Source organism: Pangasianodon hypophthalmus, chromosome 29 (genome assembly GCF_027358585.1).
Source record: "Pangasianodon hypophthalmus isolate fPanHyp1 chromosome 29, fPanHyp1.pri, whole genome shotgun sequence".
Taxonomy (NCBI): Eukaryota; Metazoa; Chordata; class Actinopteri; order Siluriformes; family Pangasiidae; genus Pangasianodon; species Pangasianodon hypophthalmus.
In genome coordinates this window covers 14969588-14987621 of record NC_069738.1, presented here as the reverse complement: position 1 = coordinate 14987621, position 18034 = coordinate 14969588, and the positions used below count along the sequence as shown (strand labels likewise).

The 18034-nt window shown below is 40.3% G+C and overlaps 1 protein-coding gene across 2 annotated transcripts; it reads right to left on the bottom strand.

Annotated features, from left to right (window-relative positions):
- Nucleotides 1-764: 764 nt before the first annotated feature.
- On the bottom strand, nucleotides 765-18016 carry kat2b (K(lysine) acetyltransferase 2B). 2 transcript variants are annotated; one of them, XM_026928556.3, is made up of 18 exons: nucleotides 17028-18016; nucleotides 15777-15915; nucleotides 15482-15627; nucleotides 15194-15280; nucleotides 14713-14894; nucleotides 13681-13872; nucleotides 13496-13593; nucleotides 12512-12637; nucleotides 11819-11958; nucleotides 11394-11602; nucleotides 9704-9830; nucleotides 9437-9547; nucleotides 8390-8533; nucleotides 7131-7245; nucleotides 7014-7044; nucleotides 3394-3457; nucleotides 3185-3269; nucleotides 765-1958 (listed from the first exon to the last, which is right to left on the bottom strand). In XM_026928556.3, the coding sequence occupies exons 1-18, from the start codon at nucleotides 17139-17141 to the stop codon at nucleotides 1765-1767; spliced, it is 2304 nt and encodes a 767-aa protein (XP_026784357.1). In that variant the 5' UTR covers nucleotides 17142-18016; the 3' UTR covers nucleotides 765-1764. The 2 variants fall into 2 exon arrangements, with proteins under 2 accessions (XP_026784357.1, XP_026784358.1); XM_026928557.3 differs by having other exon boundaries at nucleotides 15482-15707; nucleotides 15777-18016.
- Between the last annotated feature and the right edge of the window lie 18 nt (nucleotides 18017-18034).

Below are 18034 nucleotides of genomic sequence, written 5' to 3'. Positions count from 1 at the left end.
AGTGGAAGAACTCGAGTGTCCTGCACAGAGCCCTGACCTCAACCCCACTGAACACCTTTGGGATGAACTGGAACACCGACTGAACCCCAGACCTCCTCCACATCCCAACATCAGCGCCTGACCTCACTAATGCTCTTGTAGCTGAATGAACACAAATCCCCACAGCCACGCTCCAACATCTAGTGGAAAGCTTCCCAGAAGAGTGGAGCTTATTATAACAGCAAACACAGGGAATAAATCTGGAATGAGACTTTCAACAAGCACATATAAATGTGATGGTAAGAGGTGCACTTTTGGCCATATAATGTATTATTACAAGTTTGATTAAATGAACAGAGTACTCATTATAGCTCAGTGATTGTGTCACTAGATGAAGAACTGCACCCAGATATGGATGAACTGATGGTAGTATGGTAGCTATTGTGCTGTTAGCATTGTGGCATTTCCTTCAATCTGCAGATGTTGACCCCTCTGGAAAGGAGCATCTACCTTGTACTGGGGCAAGTTTTGGAAGTACAGAGCCAACACGGCGAAATTAATCATCTACATGGCACCTTTATCCCACCACAGCCCAGCAAAAGGTTTGTTTAAAAATATTTATGCTAAGCATTTTGGGGTTTTGAATCCTTTTTTAAAGGATTTTTAATATTTTCTTAGAATAAATGTACTTAAAGGTTAAATTTCTCTCATTTTCAGAGTGAGATTAATTAAGATTTCACTGTTTTCTCGGTAAGCAGCCATAAGAAACTCTGTTTGCACTGCAGTGAAAGAGGTCATGTCCTGGTTTTATTTTGTATAATTTGTCACTGATCACATTTTCAGTGTCAAGCTGAGTGGCTTTTGAAGTTCACTGCAAGTGTGTCCTATTCAATTTTCATCAACCTGGGGTAAACGGATGAATCGATTGCATTACTCACACATGACTTTACCAGTGTTCTATACTAATGACTAGAAGGTCACAAGTTCAGTTTCCCAGAGCTTTGGTTGATCTAAAGTTTTAATAATCCTATAAAATGACATAATACAAAGTCCATCTCTTCCTAAATATTTAAAAGTACAAACATTTTACAAAACAACAAATCTACGAGTTATTGCACATTTTTCTTTTGTTGTTGCCTTTAACTACAAGGTTGTATTTTTTTCATCACTTGTATAGAAGTTAAGACCAAACACAGTAAGACTTTCCAAATCCTGTACCATGCAGAGCAACAACCACTCAGCACGTTTTCTTACCATGGACCTTCATCTTACAAATGCTTGTATTTATCACAATTTGTTTAAATAAGTGCAGATTTTTACATAGAAAATGTAGCAGAAGTATGTGGCTTTTTTGAGTAATGTCACTTGCATGACGTATAAAGTATGTTCATCTACATGAGGCCAAACTCTACCATAGAAAATATACAGCTATTATTTAAAGTTGGTTTACGTACACAGGTTCTCACTCAGACATGTGAAATGTTATTTTTTTTTGGCAGGGGTAATGTTTAAGAAACATGAGGGACACTATGTACACTCCAAGATGTCCTTGTGCAGATTACACACACATACCCATGTCTCTCTAAGATCATCTACACTATCAGAGAGTTTTGAAGCTCTGCTGATGTACAGTTTTTGTGCTACAACCAATTTTATGGAAACAGTTTCCGGACTGCAAAAACTTTCATGTTGGAAAGAGCTCATGCCAATAAAGTCTGACAAGTGCCATTGGAGAAAAAAGTGCAAGAAAAGGATTGAGGGTGAGGACGATTCCCTCAGACTGTTCTACTTGTCGATAAGGCCAGCCTCTTTAATCTTAATGTAGAAGTACTTCTCCAGCAGGTTCGCACACTTGTAGTACTCGCTCTCGGGAGGGTTGTACTCCCGACAGTTAGTGAAGATCCGCTGCATGTCCGCCATGAACAGCTTCCTTGTGGTGTAGTAGCGACTCTTTAGGCGCTCACTCATAGTCTTCAAGTCTACACAACAGTAAAAAAGGGTCATAATGGAAAACATTTACTTTTATATGCACAAAAACAATTTCATATTGTATATATTCAGTTTACATTCACAGTCCTGGCATACACGGCGACTTTTAATGGGGCGAATCGTGTTGTAAGGAGCAGGTCAAACACTACAACATACAGGGCCCAAGCACAGATTTACAGCTGAGAGGCAACGACACAGTACAGAGACGACATTAAGTAGGAGCCTCATTATATCATCGAAACACATGATATAATAGGAACTAATTTAATATGTGGAAAAAGTTATCGTGTTTTTTTTGTTTTTTTTTGCTTTTATTTGGTTGCTCATGAAATGGCAGGATTTACAATCAGTGATATGGAAACCTATGGAAATCTATAATGCGTCCATTTTAAATCTGATAAATCACAACTGCATTTTCATTTCCAGTGGTTTATCGTCATCCCTAATATAATTTAACATCTTTTCAAATATCTATACAAAAATAACCTACCACACACTACTCTTAATAGATGGACAAAAAGACTATGATGCACATACTGAACACCCTTTCAACACACTCAGTACTTTTTTACTTTATTAGTATGCAACTGTGGAAGCACAATGATTTATAATCTGGGTGTCGCCCAGAAGAGGATGGGTTCACGTTTAAAGTTTCTTCCTCGTGTCTTCTCAGGGAGTTTTTCTTTGCCACCCAGACCTCTGCCTGATTTATTCATCTACATCCAGATTTCTGTAAAGCTGTATATTGTTGAAGGCACTATACAAATAAAATTGAACTGAATTCAAGTGATACCATCCCAAACCTAGTATATTAAATAATACAAAATATACTAGAGTCTACTGATTTAGTTCTTTTGTTATTTTCTAATATTCACAAGCGTAGATTTGTGACATGAGCATGCAGTGAGGCTTGAGAGACCTTTGCTGAACACAACATGAATGAAAGAAGACAATTTTTTACATTTCTATTTGTGTAAAATGTAATGTGTACATCTATCAGGATGACGTGTGCATTTGGATGTCAGATGGCATCTAGCTTGAGGCTACCTGGGTTTGAAGGCACTAGCCCAAATAACCTAGTTCAAGACCGTTGCTTGAAGTTTAATCAAAGCAGTAGCAGTTGAGAGAAGACTGCATCCCAGGAGTGATATGTTTAAGAAACATTCATCACTGAGGACGAACGTAACTGAATGGTGTGGAATGAAATCATTCATACCCATAGGAAAGCGAATGACTTGGTAATAACCAGGTGCATCATTCTTCTTTACAGGTTCCATAAAGGGCCATGCGTTCTGGTGGGACTGAAGGAAAGGAGTATACACACACACACACACACACACACACACACACACATTTACAGTCATTGAAAAAATTCAGCACAGATTATTTGGAAATGGTCAAACGTGTGGAGTAAGTGTGTATCACCTTGACTTGCTGTAGAATGGTTTTTAAGGTGCTACACAGCTGATCTGGATCTTTCACCTCTTTACTGTAACAAACCAACACCAAACAGATGCTTCAGAATTTTCCACACAAACACACACCAAAACAGATGAGCAACTCTCAAATCTTAGCCCTTTGTTTCGGGATATGAAAAAACAACCTACCTATTTATATATTAAACATGTATAATATAACGGCAGTTCCATTTACATTTTTTTATATTTTATATTTTTATTCCATATATATATATATATATATATACATACACAGCATACACAGTCAGGTCCATAAGTATTTGGACAGTGACACAATTTTCATAATTTTCCTCTGTACACCACCACAGTGGATGTGAACTGAAGCAATCAGGATGTGATTGAAGTGTAGACTTTCAGCTTTAATTGAAGGGATTTAACAAAAACACTGCATTAACTGTTTAGGAATTATAGCCATTTTTTACAGTCTCTCCATTTTCACAGTCTCAAAAGTAATTGGACAAACTAACAATCATAAATACTAGGATTATTTTTAATATTTGGATGCAAATCCTTGGAACCCATGGACATTACAGAATAAATAACCGTTTACTGCAGCCACCTTCAGTTGCTGCTTGTTTGTGGGTCTTTCTGCCTTGTTTTGTCTTCAGTAAGTGAAAAGCAGCTCAGTTGGGTTGAGGTCAGGTTACTGACAACCATTTAAGAACTTTCCATTTCTTTGCCTTAAGAAGCTCTTGGGTTGCTTTCGCGGTATGTTTTTGGTTATTATCCATCTGTACTGTGAAGCACCAGTTTTGCATTTGACTGAATCTGAGCAGAAAGTTTAGCTCTATACACTTCAGAATTCATCCTGCTACTTCTATCAGCAGTCACATCATCAATAAACACCAGCCATACATGCCCATGCCATAACACTGCCTCCACCATGTTTGACAGATTAAGTGTTATACTTTGGATCATGAGCCCTTCCTTTCCTTCTCCACACTCTTCTCTTCTCATCATTCTAGTACAAGTCAATTTTTTTGTCTTATCTGGCCTTTCTGTTCTTGAGTGTTACCTGTGGTTTACATCTTGAGGTAAACCGTCTGTATTTACATTCATGAAGGAGTCTCTTGATTGTAGAATTTGACAATGATACGCGACCTCCTCCAGAGTGTTCTTAACTTGGCTAGATGTGCTTATTTGAGTTACTGCAGACTTCCTGTCAGCTCAGATCGGTCTCCTCTAATCTCTCTCATCAATAGTGTGTTTCAGCCTGCAGACCCTCTGCTCGCAGGATGTTTTTTGTTTTTCACACCATCTGGCACCAACAACCATGCCACGATAAAAAGTCACAGAGATCACACTTTTTCCCCATACTGATGTTTGATGTGAACATTAACTGAAGCTCTTGACCTGCATCTGCATGATTTTATGCACTGTGCTGCTGCCACTTGATTGGCTGATTGGATAACTGCATGAATAAGTAGGTGTACAGGAGTTCCTAATAAAGTGGACAGTGAGTGTGTATATACAGTGAGTTTGAAAAGTACTCGGACCCATTCAGTTTTTGCAAACTTTGGGTTCTAGATTTAATTTCAAATTGATTTAATTAAATTTTTTGCCCTTCCATCTTCAAACCAAAAATACATAATGGCAAAACAACAAATTTTTAGAAATGTATTAAAAATCAAAAACTAAAATGTCTCATTTGGATAAATATTCAGACCCTTTATTCAGTACTTTGAAGACACTCCTTTGGCAGCAGTTACAGCTTATAGCAGGTTACGTCTCTACAAGCCTTTCACTCAGAAGAGCCTTCTGTCTAGCCACTCTACCATAAACGCCTGATTGATGGCGTATTTTGGAGATTGTTGTCCTTCTGCCAGGTTCCTCCATCTCTGCAGAGGACTTCTTTTTTCTGATTAAACAACTATATACATTGCCAGAACATATATACAGGGAAAAAGTATCAAATGGGAAGGCAACTGTCCCTACATACAGATCACATCCAGATAATACCAATTATAGCAATAAATGGTAATAAATTATATTATCTTATTATTAAATCTTCTGAAACTCACTGGGTCACCTCTCTGACCAAGGCCCTTCTCTACTGAGTTTGGCCAGATTTCTTCTGTCTCACAGTGATGGAGTCCACTGTGCTCCTGGGAACAGTCAAAGCTTTACAAGTGGTTTTACAACCTCAAACAGATCTATGTCTGGGCACAATTTGATCGTGAAGGTCTACAGAGAGTCTGTTGGACATCATGGCTTGGTTTTTGGCCTGACATGCACTGTGAATTGTGGGACATGTTTTCCCTTTGCAACTATGGATTATTGTGTGTAGATTAATGGCCAAAACATACATTTAATCCATTTTAAATTAAATGTGTAATAGAATAAAGTGCACAAAGTGAAGGGTACTGAATATTTTCTGAACCCACTGCATATGTGTTAAATTAAAGTGTACATATCGGCCACACATCACATCTCATATGCACTCTTCTTACGACTCTCAGTTTTGCTGTATATTACTCTATAAAAAAATTTGTCATTGAATTTTTCCACTCATTCTCATAACTATTCTTTATTTATGACAAAATATAAACATTTTATAACCTTGGTGAAATACATTTTTAAAGATGTGTTAATAGCCGGTTTGTAATAAAGTTTTATTAAGAAACACTGTATGACGTAACTTTTCAGTATTACAGTTTTGCAATGTGTTGGACTTGAAAATGATGTAGATAGTCTGGAAGAGGCATTTGAATTTTCAACTGTTGGATGGCTTTGGTTTTGTTTTTTCTTCTTTTTTTTAAAAAAACATATGCTATTATACCATTGGACAGACTTGCTAAAGCCACTGAGTCAAATAGTCAGAAAGTATACAAGAAATAAATTTTCAGACATGAGCTTGAATCTCCTGTCTGCTGAACAGACACACACACACACACACACACACACACACACACACACACACTGTACAGCTACAATACAAGGACAGCTATCAATATTTTTGGGCCAGTTTTTGAAAGGACAAAATGTGATCACTGCTTAATGAGACTTGAATCTATAATAATGAGGGTTTCATACAAAACAAAATAGAGCATAAAAATGTTTTAGCTTCAAAGGATGTTAAAAACTCCTTACAAATGATGTGGCTATTGTGGTTTATGCCCTGTGCACAGTGATCAGTTCATCAGAGATAGGTGTTTGTTTTAAATCTCCAAACTCTGACAGCGCATGCTCATCTCCCGCTATGCAGTGACCACATTTATGTCTGTAACTCAAGTTTTATTCTGGTTTTCATGTCACTCTCTTTCTTTTACCAATCTTAGAAAATGCTGACTGATACTGACTGAGTGTTTTGTTTGGTATTGGCCTTATTTGTATTTTGGGGTTTGTAGTGAAGTGACATTGGGTCTTGTTTGCTAGATTTGGCAACCCTCGTACTGATGAAATATGATCACTAGGGGTCAGTAAAGATTTGATGTGTGAATCACCCAAGATGTGCGAAAAGAACATTTATTTTACTTTGCCTATCGATGACCCCTGTTCTACACATATGACTGTAATTTGATTGTAAAGAAACAATAAGAAAGAAAGAGTAACTTTTTCATCTCTTACCTTTTCCCCAAAGGTTTCCAGCCTGTTTCACCTACAAAGAGCAAGAAATAAATGCAGTTCATCAAAACAGAACATAAAGAATATGCTACATTTCTCCTTAACAGAGGTATAACGTACGTATGCCTGGAATGCTCTCGATGGGAATCTGGCGAACACCCTCTTTAAAACAGGACAGACCAGGATACACCTTGCGTATCTGTGCCTGCTTCCTCTCTATCAGCTTCTTAATGATCTGTGAGGGTAGAGGCACAAAGAAAGATAGCAAAGATATCACATGAACAGATAATGCATCCTCAACGAATACTAATACGAACAGCAGGCGGAGTATTCTGGGTTTTCTTTCTAAAAACGTTGTTATAAAAGGAAGCTTCAGACTTCTGCACGTGTGTGCATCGAGATGTCACGCAAGCACAGGGTTTTTAACTTCTATGTGGAGCTGTAAAGGACAACTTGCAGAAGCTCATGGGCAGGTTGCCAGGTTTCAGTCAAATTACTCCCACCCCAAATTTACAACCGAAAAAATATACAAAAGACTTGAAACTAGCCTTCAGGTGTATGAAAAGGTAGACGCATTTTTGCTCTTTTTCTCAGTCTTATCAGGGGAAACAAGTTAACAGTGGTGAACGTTTCTGATTTGTATTATATACCTAAAATACACGGAAATTATAAACGGAAATGGAACACGGCAACCCTGCTCATGGGACCAAGTTCAATTCAATTTTATTTATATAGCGTTTTTAACAATGGACATTGTCACAAAGCAGCTTTACAGAAATATATAAATTCCAGATAGAAATTTTTAAATTCATAAATTTACCCCTAATGAGCGAGCCAGAGGTGACGGTGGTGAGGAAAAACTCCCTGAGACGATATGAGGAAGAAACCTTGAGAGGAACCAGACTCAAAAGAGAATCCATCCTCATCTGGGTGACACCGAATAGTGCGATTATAAATCATTTCCCTTATATAACTGTGTACTGTATAGTCAAAAAGTGCAATTGTGTAACCAGGAACTTATGAGTATGAGCATCAGAGGCATTTCTGAATTCATTAGTTTTAACTTGAAGTCTACTGTATTGAACTGAAGTTATTAACTGTTCAGAGATGGAGACTTGAGTGTAAACTGTTCTTAGCAACTCCAGTCCTAAGGCTATCCAAGGAAGAACATCCACCTACGTGGTATCATTCACAGTCATCTCATGGTGATCTTTTAGACTGAAATGCTGTTTAATGCTGTTTTACTACTTTAAACCAGAAGTATAGTAATACTACTAACCATACTGAAAAATACTGAGTAGACATTTTGGCATTTTAAAAATAAAAAGCCCAGTAAAACAGGTCAGTGTTCTCAAACACACACACACACACACACACACCTCTTTCTGTTTCTTAATGATGACAGAGAACTCTGTATACGGTATGCTGGGGTTGAGTTCGCAGCCCATGAGCGTAGCTCCCTCATAGTCTTTAATGTAACCCACATACTTGGCTTTGGGGACCTTTATGTCTTTAGAGAAACCCTAAAATGGAAAGAAAGGAAAAAGTCATTAAACAAGTCATTAAACTTTTTTCACTTGGGCCTGTTGTAGACGTTTGTTTCTATCACCAGTGTTTATTCATGGAAAAAGACTAAAGGGCTAAAAAAGTACATGTAATTTATTGAACCGAAGTCAAATTCACACTAGTTTCTACCTTCAAGTGATACAATATTTCTGTAATGCATTTTAGAAAACTTGAGTGGAAATGGTGTTGGCCTGTGAAAATAAATTTAAACTTCAGAAAAAACCCAACACAGATTTTTGACACAGTAGATACAACGAATAAGTGCCATACAATTATTGTGTGAGTTTCACTAAATATAGCACTATATATAGTCTCTTTAAAATAAACCTGCAGTTTTGCCCTTCAGCCTTACCCTGTGAATCAGAATATGTTATATATGTTTAATCCCTTATGGCATCTTAACATTCACTTCTGATTCATGAGCCAGTCTGAGTCTGAGTCAGTCTGGAATTAAGGAGGGACAAACTTACTGTCACTTTTACAGGAATTTTGCGTTTGTGAATAATGCTGGTGAATCAACCAGACAGGCCAGTTGCAACACCAAGACCAGCATCTCTTTTCACCAAATGTCAAATCTCTGCTATACTGAGTACTGATACAAACCTTTCTGCTTTGACCACTGGATAAGTGAAAACAAGCTCCCTAAAATGGCCAGGATCAGACTGAATAATGCCAGTCTGTTGATGCAGTGTCCTGCAGTTAGGTAAACACTAGCACAGTACTATCTCTATTGCCAAAACCTGCATTACTAATACAGATAAGAAACTTTAATGTGAGTAATGAGGTTGGTACAGCTTCTCATGAATTCATGCATGGTTTTTAAAATAGAACGTGCTCATTACCACCAACGGCTCACTGACCTGCTTTTTGAAGTAGCCAATAGCGTACTCATCAGCATACGTGAGGAAGTTGAGGATCTCGTGTTTGATGTGGTACTCTTTTAGGTGGTTCATCAGGTGTGTCCCATAACCCTGAGAGAAACCACAGTCACAAATGTTAACCCAGCGCTTTGAGAGCTCAAACATTCATAAACAAACTGTTTATGAAGCCATTACTGGAGAATCTGAGAGTTATATGAAGTTTAACTGTAATATGAAATTACATCTGAAATATCAAGATCTTCTCACCTTGACCTGTTCATTGGAGGTTACAGCACAAAAAACTATTTCTGTGAAGCCCTGAGATGGAAACATCCGGAAGCAGATACCCCCAATCACACGGCCATCTTTGATCAGAGACAGTGTCTTGTGTTTTCTGTGTGCCGAGGAAGTAGATGTTTATAGGCCAGCCAGAAACAACAAATAATTTGTGTCTGCGCTGCTGCATACTGCTTACAGTTAAGACTTCTTTATCAATAAGTTACACCTGTTGAACTATTCCAGAGAAAACCAGTGAAACGTGCTCAAAGTAGTGAAGTAGTATGGCTTATTATCAAAGTAATAACATCAAAACATTGCGGGTGAGCAAACACAATCCAACACAATAATACATTATACTATTTTTAAATTTTATGTATGTTCTATTTAAATATGACAATGTACATTGGAGTTGATGACAGTGAATTAATATTATCTAATATTTCATTTTTTCACAACACAGTTTAGGAACATGTAAGAACTGTGTTGCTAAGGTAAGGCTGCACGAACATGGCTTAAAAGAGAAAAGCAAGACTCCAGTCTCCACAAAACCTAATACACAAATAGTGGCAACTGAATAAGACTGCAGTACTATGATTTGATTTTTGTAGCATCATGTAATATTAGCAAACGTCTTATTTTAGATATACTTTTGGCCAATTTGTGGACACTTGACCATCACATCCATATGTGCTTGTTGAACGTCTCATTCCAGATTTATTCCCCTTTGCTGTTATAATGAGCTCCACTCTTCTGGGAATCTTTCCACTAGATGTTGGAGCGTGGCTGTGGGGATTTGTGTTCATTCAGCTACAAGAGCATTAGTGAGGTCAGGCGCTGATGTTGGGATGTCGAGGAGGTCTGGGGTTCAGTCGGTGTTCCAGTTCATCCCAAAGGTGTTCAGTGGGGTTGAGGTCAGGGCTCTGTGCAGGACACTCGAGTTCTTCCACTCCAACCTTCACACACCATGTCTTCATGGAGCTCGCTTTGTGCACAGGGGCATTGTCATGCTGGAACAGGTTTCAGTCTCTTAGTTCCAGTGAAGGGAAACTGTAATGCTACAGCACACAGAGACGTTCTATACAACTGTGTGCTTAAAGTTTGTGGTAACAGTTTGGGGAAGAAACATGGTGATGGTCAGGGGTGCACATACTTCTGGCCATATATATAGTAGTATACGTGTAATAACCTTACCTTTAATTAAGTCCCCACCGTGTACAAATTTGTTTATCAGATTAGGAGTAAATTTAACTACTTTGTAGGTTTGATAATTAGGTTAGTTAATCTGATCCTGCCACAGATTTGATGCTGATAATATTTCATAATTTCATAATAATTCTGTAATTTTTTTTTCGATGTGTGGCATGAGATCTAACTGAAACTGCGATATGGGTGTGATGGTCAGGTGTCCACATACTTTTGGCTATATTGTGTACGTGGATATGGACATGCTTGCATTGCTCATACTGACAGCATGCAGAGCATAAGCACCTGTTTCGTATTAATCAGCTCGTTATCACTAGGTTTGTCTTGGCAGTTTTCTTCAGCTTATTACTGAGCTATGTTATCTTGTTCTTTGTTATGTTCATCTAAAGTTTTGTTATTAAATCATTTCATCTAAATGGGAGCCAAGTCTGAATTGTGATACTCAACGATAAAATGCAGAGGTTTAGACACGTACGGGTCGAAGACGAGGCGTGTGATGTACTCTTTGGGCATTCGGGGCAGCTGGTGAGAGAAAACATTCTGAAGGCCCACCAGCCACATCAAAATCTTCTTGTTAGGCTTCTGGTTGAGGGAGTTGCCAATGACATGAAACTCTATCACTCCTCGTCTCTCTTCCAACCGTGCAGCCTCATCTCGTGCAGAGTGAGCCGAGAGGAGACTGGTCTGAGAGATGAAAAATGACAGATGAAAATGACAAGAGGTTAAGAAACAGCTTTTTGCCTTCAGCTTTTTGCTTTCTAAGTTGGATGCTTTTAAGTCGTCAGTTAATCCGTCTTCAATGCAAGACACCGTTCACAACCCCAAGCAATTATTCTGCCACATTTAAGTTCCCTTAAGTAACATCAACCACACACACAACAAAGCACACAGACTGTGTACCTCTGGTCCGAGCATGGCTGCAGGGTCTGTGATAGTGGACATGACCTCATTAATCAGCTCCATAGGAATGTCACCCATGACCCGGGCTTTCTTAGTGTCTTCATGAGACAATGGCTCAGAGGACTTTCGCTTCTCTCCACCTACTCACACACACACGCACACACGCACACACACACACACACACACACACACAAGCACAGTCGGTGCAAAAACATAAAACTAAAAACATAACCATCACTCCATCATCCTTCCCACTCTGCTCAACTGACCTGACAATTTCTTTAGATTTCATAGCAGAAATATTTGTTATCTCAATCTACTAATGTCCATCAATAATCTATCAATATCCTTATCTTAATCAATATAAACAATATTTACAAAGAAAATTCACGACATGTTTAAAATATGATTTTCATGACAGCAGGTGTGTGTGGTGTGTGTGTGGACAAGTGGGAGTGCAATAATTTTGTCTTACATTTATAAAGACTTTATTTTACCTCATGTAACAATGACTTCAACATAACACATGTAATAGAAATATGATTTAAAAAAATATTCTGCATATTTATTCCCAAAATGAAAATTTTCTATTGGAATAATCATTCATGGTATGTCGCACATTAAGTAAAATATAACCCTAACAGAACGTAATGGTTAAGTGTTTGAGCATTGTGTTAACTGACTGATATCTACCTGTGCTAGGTTCCAGAGCCGATGCAGTTTTGCGTGCGGGACTCACACTGCCTGTTCCTGTCAGCCCCACAGGAGAGGATGTAGTGGTGCAGTAGAGCGGCCGGGCCACTTGGGGCGCACTGATCACTAAACCAATCAGAAACAAAGACACACTGAACAGGACCAATGAGAGGAGAACAGATGATACATTGGATCAAAATTTTTAGAAATTACTACAGGTGTTATCAAAAAATAAAAAGTTCAAATCAACCCGAAAAAAATACCTGTTTCCAAGCTAATGTAACCCAAAACATTTATACTTGATAATATTTAAAATATCAGGTTTGTTTCAGGCAGTTATCCAATCGACAATCACGTAGCAGCAGCACAATGCGTAAAACCCTGCAGATGCAGGTCAAGACCTTCAGTTAATGTTCACATCAAACATCAGAATGAAGAAAAAGATTGAGCTCTGTGACTGAGTTTTTCACAAACTGCTGATCTCCTGGGATTTTCACACACAACAGTTTCTAGAGTTTTACACAGAATGGTGCAAAAAACTAACCTTGTTCATTCCCCACACATCACATCTCCTCCACCAGTGAGCAGTGGATAAGTTCAACTAAATAGACTTCGTGGTAAAACTATAATGAATTTCCTGGTTACACAATTTCACTATTTGTCCATGTAGTACACAGTTACAGAAGAGATATATTTATAATCGCAGTATCCTGAGTCACCCAGATGAAGATGAGTTCCCTTTTCAGTCTGGTTCCTCTCAAGGTTTCCTCCTCATATCATCTCAGGGATATCAAAAATCACTGAGATCACATTTTTTCCCCATTCTGATGGTCGATGTGAACGTTACCTCAACCTTTAATGTTATGGCTGATCAGTGTGTGTGTGTGTGTGTGTATAGTATATGAACTAAAACAGAAAATACACATATGAAAAAAAAATACTATAGTTTAACTTTTTAAGACAATTTTAGAAAAAACAGGTCACCTCTAGGGATATGTCCACCTGATGCACCACCCATGGAGTCTTCACTCCAGATAGGAGAATTGGGGCTGTACACCTCCTCCTCCAACATAGACAGGAATCTAAACACATGCAAACACACACAATATAACAGCATACACACTGACAAGTTGTGTGAAGATGGTACGTATGATCATGCATGTCCTCACTTGGGGAAGTGTGTGAGGATGAGTGTTCGTTTCTCAGGAGGCAGTTTGTCTTTCTCCTGCCTGGCCTGCTCCAGCAGCTGTTTCCTCATGATGGTGAAGACAGAACGCAGCAGAGTGCGGCCAAAGATCTGCGTGGCCTCATAGCGCGGGAGACTGTCACAAAACTGCGGCACGTTACAGTAGCACAGCCACCTGCAACAGTAGCACACAAACGAAACAGAACAGAAAAAGGCATGACATGTTAATAAATAAATTGGATGTAGTCCAAATGGAAAAAACAACACTGTGCTGATAGATATGTACTTAATTTAATTTACCATTGATCTTACAGCACCAACTGATTACACTGGCATGTAAGAGAACATTCACTTCTCTGCATAAGCCAGGAAAGGTTCCAATACTTTAATTAAAGATGTTTTTCCAAGCTTTATAAATGGAAAAACATCCCTAATCCAAACACGGTGAGTGTGAAGGGTGGACGACTTCCATCTGAGGAGAATCAGGCGCTTAGCTAGGAGTGTGACAAACACTATCGCTAAAGTCCAATTTAAAACCAGCTCAGGTAAGACACCCGAAACCACCGTGATGGGATAGGGTTTATAGGTGCCTCGAGAATGTCTGAAATTGTGCTGATTCTCAGAGTTAAAAGAAAAATGCAACTCCCTCACATGGCCAGGAGTAATGCACCTTTCACACATCGTGTAGAGTGGCATAAAAATCAACACTGCTGCCATTTTGACTCGAAAGAAAGTAATATACAGCAATATTAATTCCAGCACTGCCACCTAGATAAAATATAAATTCTAGCTAAGCATCATATTTTTAACATGGACAATAATCAAAAAATGATGAATACACACCAAACACCATCAAACAATGGCTATTTTGTTTGGTCAAACTATTCAGCTTCCAGAGCCCCTTCAGCGCCCCTCTTCCTCTCGCCCCGACTACTTTAGTGCAGATGCCTTGATTTACTTCTACGAGACATTCAACCTAAAAATGACTTAAATAACTGAAAACATCAAAATATACCTGGTGTAGTTGATTTTGTAGCCAGCTGCGTCGTCAACAGGGACCCGCTGCCGTCTCTGCGATGGCGTCTCCAGCTGCCAGAAGTTGATCTGGTTGAGGAACATCTTGGCCAGTTCCACGATGGTCTGTCGCTCTTTGGATGGGAGGTGACTGAACTTGTACTGAACAAAGTTATTCACCCCCTAGAACACACACACCAGCATGTCAGTGGTTAGACTTTTGCATAGAGGTCTGCAGTGATAGCCACACTACCTACAGGCAGCACATATTTCTTGGCAAAATGCCACACGACAACTCAGACTGTATATGCCTGTGGGGGCAAAAATGGAGACAAACAGGAACTTTATTTGTTGCAAAAGTCTTATTAAAATAGTTTAAACTCCATCAAATTTTACTGGAAACTGATTTCAACGAAGTAAAAAAAGAGTGACTTTATGCAGTTCACAGTGTTCTTGTACTGGTGTAGGTCTGTGCCGTTTACCTGCTCGATGCTGGGTTTCTCAAACGGGGGGCTCTCTAATGCCTCCACCACGGGCCTCCCCATTTGCAGGATGCATTTCCTTAGCAACTAAGAAGATTTAAGATGCATGTCAGGGCTTATCTGGTACTTATCTGGTACATACTCCACATACACCACATCTATCTAAACAGAAGATAGCATGGACCTACATACTGTATATTTCAGTTTAAAAAAAACAGGATGGTGGTTTCAGTATGAACAGCAAACTTAATGAATGAGATGCCAGTGTAACATGAAAATGAAGGTCACCTTAAACAGAGAGAAGTAGACTTGCTTAGTGTCAGCGTCCTCCTCTTTGTGGACGCATGTGTAGAGATACTCCACATCCAGCACAATACCCAGTAACCTGTTCATCTCGTCTTCTGATACGTTCTCCAGATGTGTTACATGATCTCCTGGCCAATGAGAGAGGGATGAAACCTTACCCGCTTCAGAAACATCCATTCAGCTGGTCTGTTCCATCCAACCAGGCTGCCTAAATGACATGTTGTAAGCAAAATTCAGTTCTGCATCGTTTTTACAGCCTTGCACACACATGTCTTACCTAAAGGGTGGCTGCAACTCCTGCAAGGCTCCAGCAGATTAACAGAGTTTGGTTGCTCAGCCCTGGGTGGAGTTGGAGGTGGTGGAGTAGGAGGCGGATTTTGGCTCTTCCAACCATTACACTTACAAGCTCCTTCAGCCTGTGGGAGCAAACTATTATATCAGCTTACAGGAGTCTCGTGCACTCAGATGGCTTATTGCTAGACACAGAGATGATTATTAATTTGATAATCAGTAGCACAGATTAGGATTCAGATCACAGCTACTGTATAAACGAAATCTAGGAGCCATCTCTGCTGCTGCACTTTTATAGTCATATAGAAAATAACATGCATATTTTCTGCATTTAAAAACATAATAAGTGTAATATGATGTACTTTTTCTTCTGTTATCTATGCAATCTATGCACACAAATGAGGGTGAACCTGGGTAACATTAGACATCAGTTAATCTGCTTGTTCTAATAATCACTGATATCCCCAGGCCTTAGTAATGACATCACCAGGTCAATACACAGGTAGGGCAGAATGCAAACACCTGTCCCAAGTAAGGCAGTGGAGCTTGAGCTCAAGGAATTTCACAGAATGAAAAGTAAAAAATACATTAGTGTACACAAAGGCCACACGCTGTGCCTTGTTGTGAAGTCCTGCCTGTACTGGAGCCTCTTGTTTGTGCTCTGTGGATAAGAGTGAACTTGGCAGTGACGCTGCACTGGGCGGGCTCGCGCTCCGTGTTTGTGGCCCCACCCCCCCGCAGCTGTCACACTGTCAAAACAAAGACGAGGACCAAACAAATCCACAATGTCTCTTCCATTTCACTACAAACTTCAAACGCCACAAAGGCCTACCGCCCGCTCGCGCAACCAAACCATACCATGCAGGCGGCGGGATGAAAGCGTGCACACCGCGCTGAAAACACGGACATGAGCACGCGCACCCCACTAATAACTGCCCCAGTGTTTACATCCCCTTACTGCGGCTCTGCGATCCGGACCTCAGAATCGCTCACACGCAGACCATTAGGTCGTGTAGAAGCGCGTGCTCAGCGCGAGCTGTGGGGAAGATGAACCGCGCACCATTACAAAACAAACCCGTCGGATTTACGCGAGCGCTTTTGTGCTGCGCTTGCAGTTTTCCGAGAGTTCCGAGTGCAGGTCGCGTTCAGCCCCATCAGCTCCAATTCCCCTCCGAGCTGAAAACACCCCCTCACCGCCGAGCACTGCTGTGTAAGAGAAGGCTTTGCGGAAGCGTACCTTGCAGGAGGAGTACACGGCGAGTTTCTCGAGTTTCTTGAGGCGCGGTGAGGAGCGGAGCTGTGCCTTCGCAGCCGCCGAGCCGTGCGCACTTCCCGCGGAATTCTCCGCCATGACCGAGCCGAGCCGCGAGCCCCGGGCCCCGGGCCTTCCCTCTCCCCCTGCGCCGAATAAAGCTCCTCCAAAGCCGCAGGCGCTTTCCGCGTCGCCGCGGGTGCGATTTTTTTCTCGCTTTTACTCCTCCACGGCGGGATCAGACATGGCGTTCATCCCTGTCTTTTTTCCTCGTTTCGCTTGATATTGTAAATGCGCTGTGCGGCCGCTAGGGGAGAATAAAAAGAAAAAGGACACGAAGCTGGCGCAAAAACCAACCACATGCACCGAGCTCTGCGACTGGAAACCTGAAGGTCAAAGGAGTCGATCGAGGGGTTGTTTAGGGTAGAAAAAAAATCAACAATCTCATGATAACCAAGAGAGCAACAAAACTATAATGGAAGTACAACAATTAGATCTAACGTCCATGTAAATATACTATATGACCAAAAGTATGTGCACCCCTGACCATCACACCCGTATGCACTTCTCTAAACTATTGACACAAAGTCTGAAGCACACAGTTGTATAGAACGTCTCTGTGTGCTGTAGCATTACAGTTTCCCTTCACTGGCACTAAGAGACTCAAACCTGTTCCAGCATGACGATGCCCCTGTGCACAAAGCGAGCTCCATGAAGACATGGTGTGTGAAGGTTGGAGTGGAAGAACTCGAGTGTCCTGCACAGAGCCCTGACCTCAACCCCACTGAACACCTTTGGGATGAACTGGAACACCGACTGAACCCCAGACCTCCTCGACATCCCAACATCAGCGCCTGACCTCACTAATGCTCTTGTAGCTGAATGAACACAAATCCCCACAGCCACGCTCCAACATCTAGTGGAAAGCTTCCCAGAAGAGTGGAGCTCATTATAACAGCAAACACAGGGGGAAATAAATCTGGAATGGGATG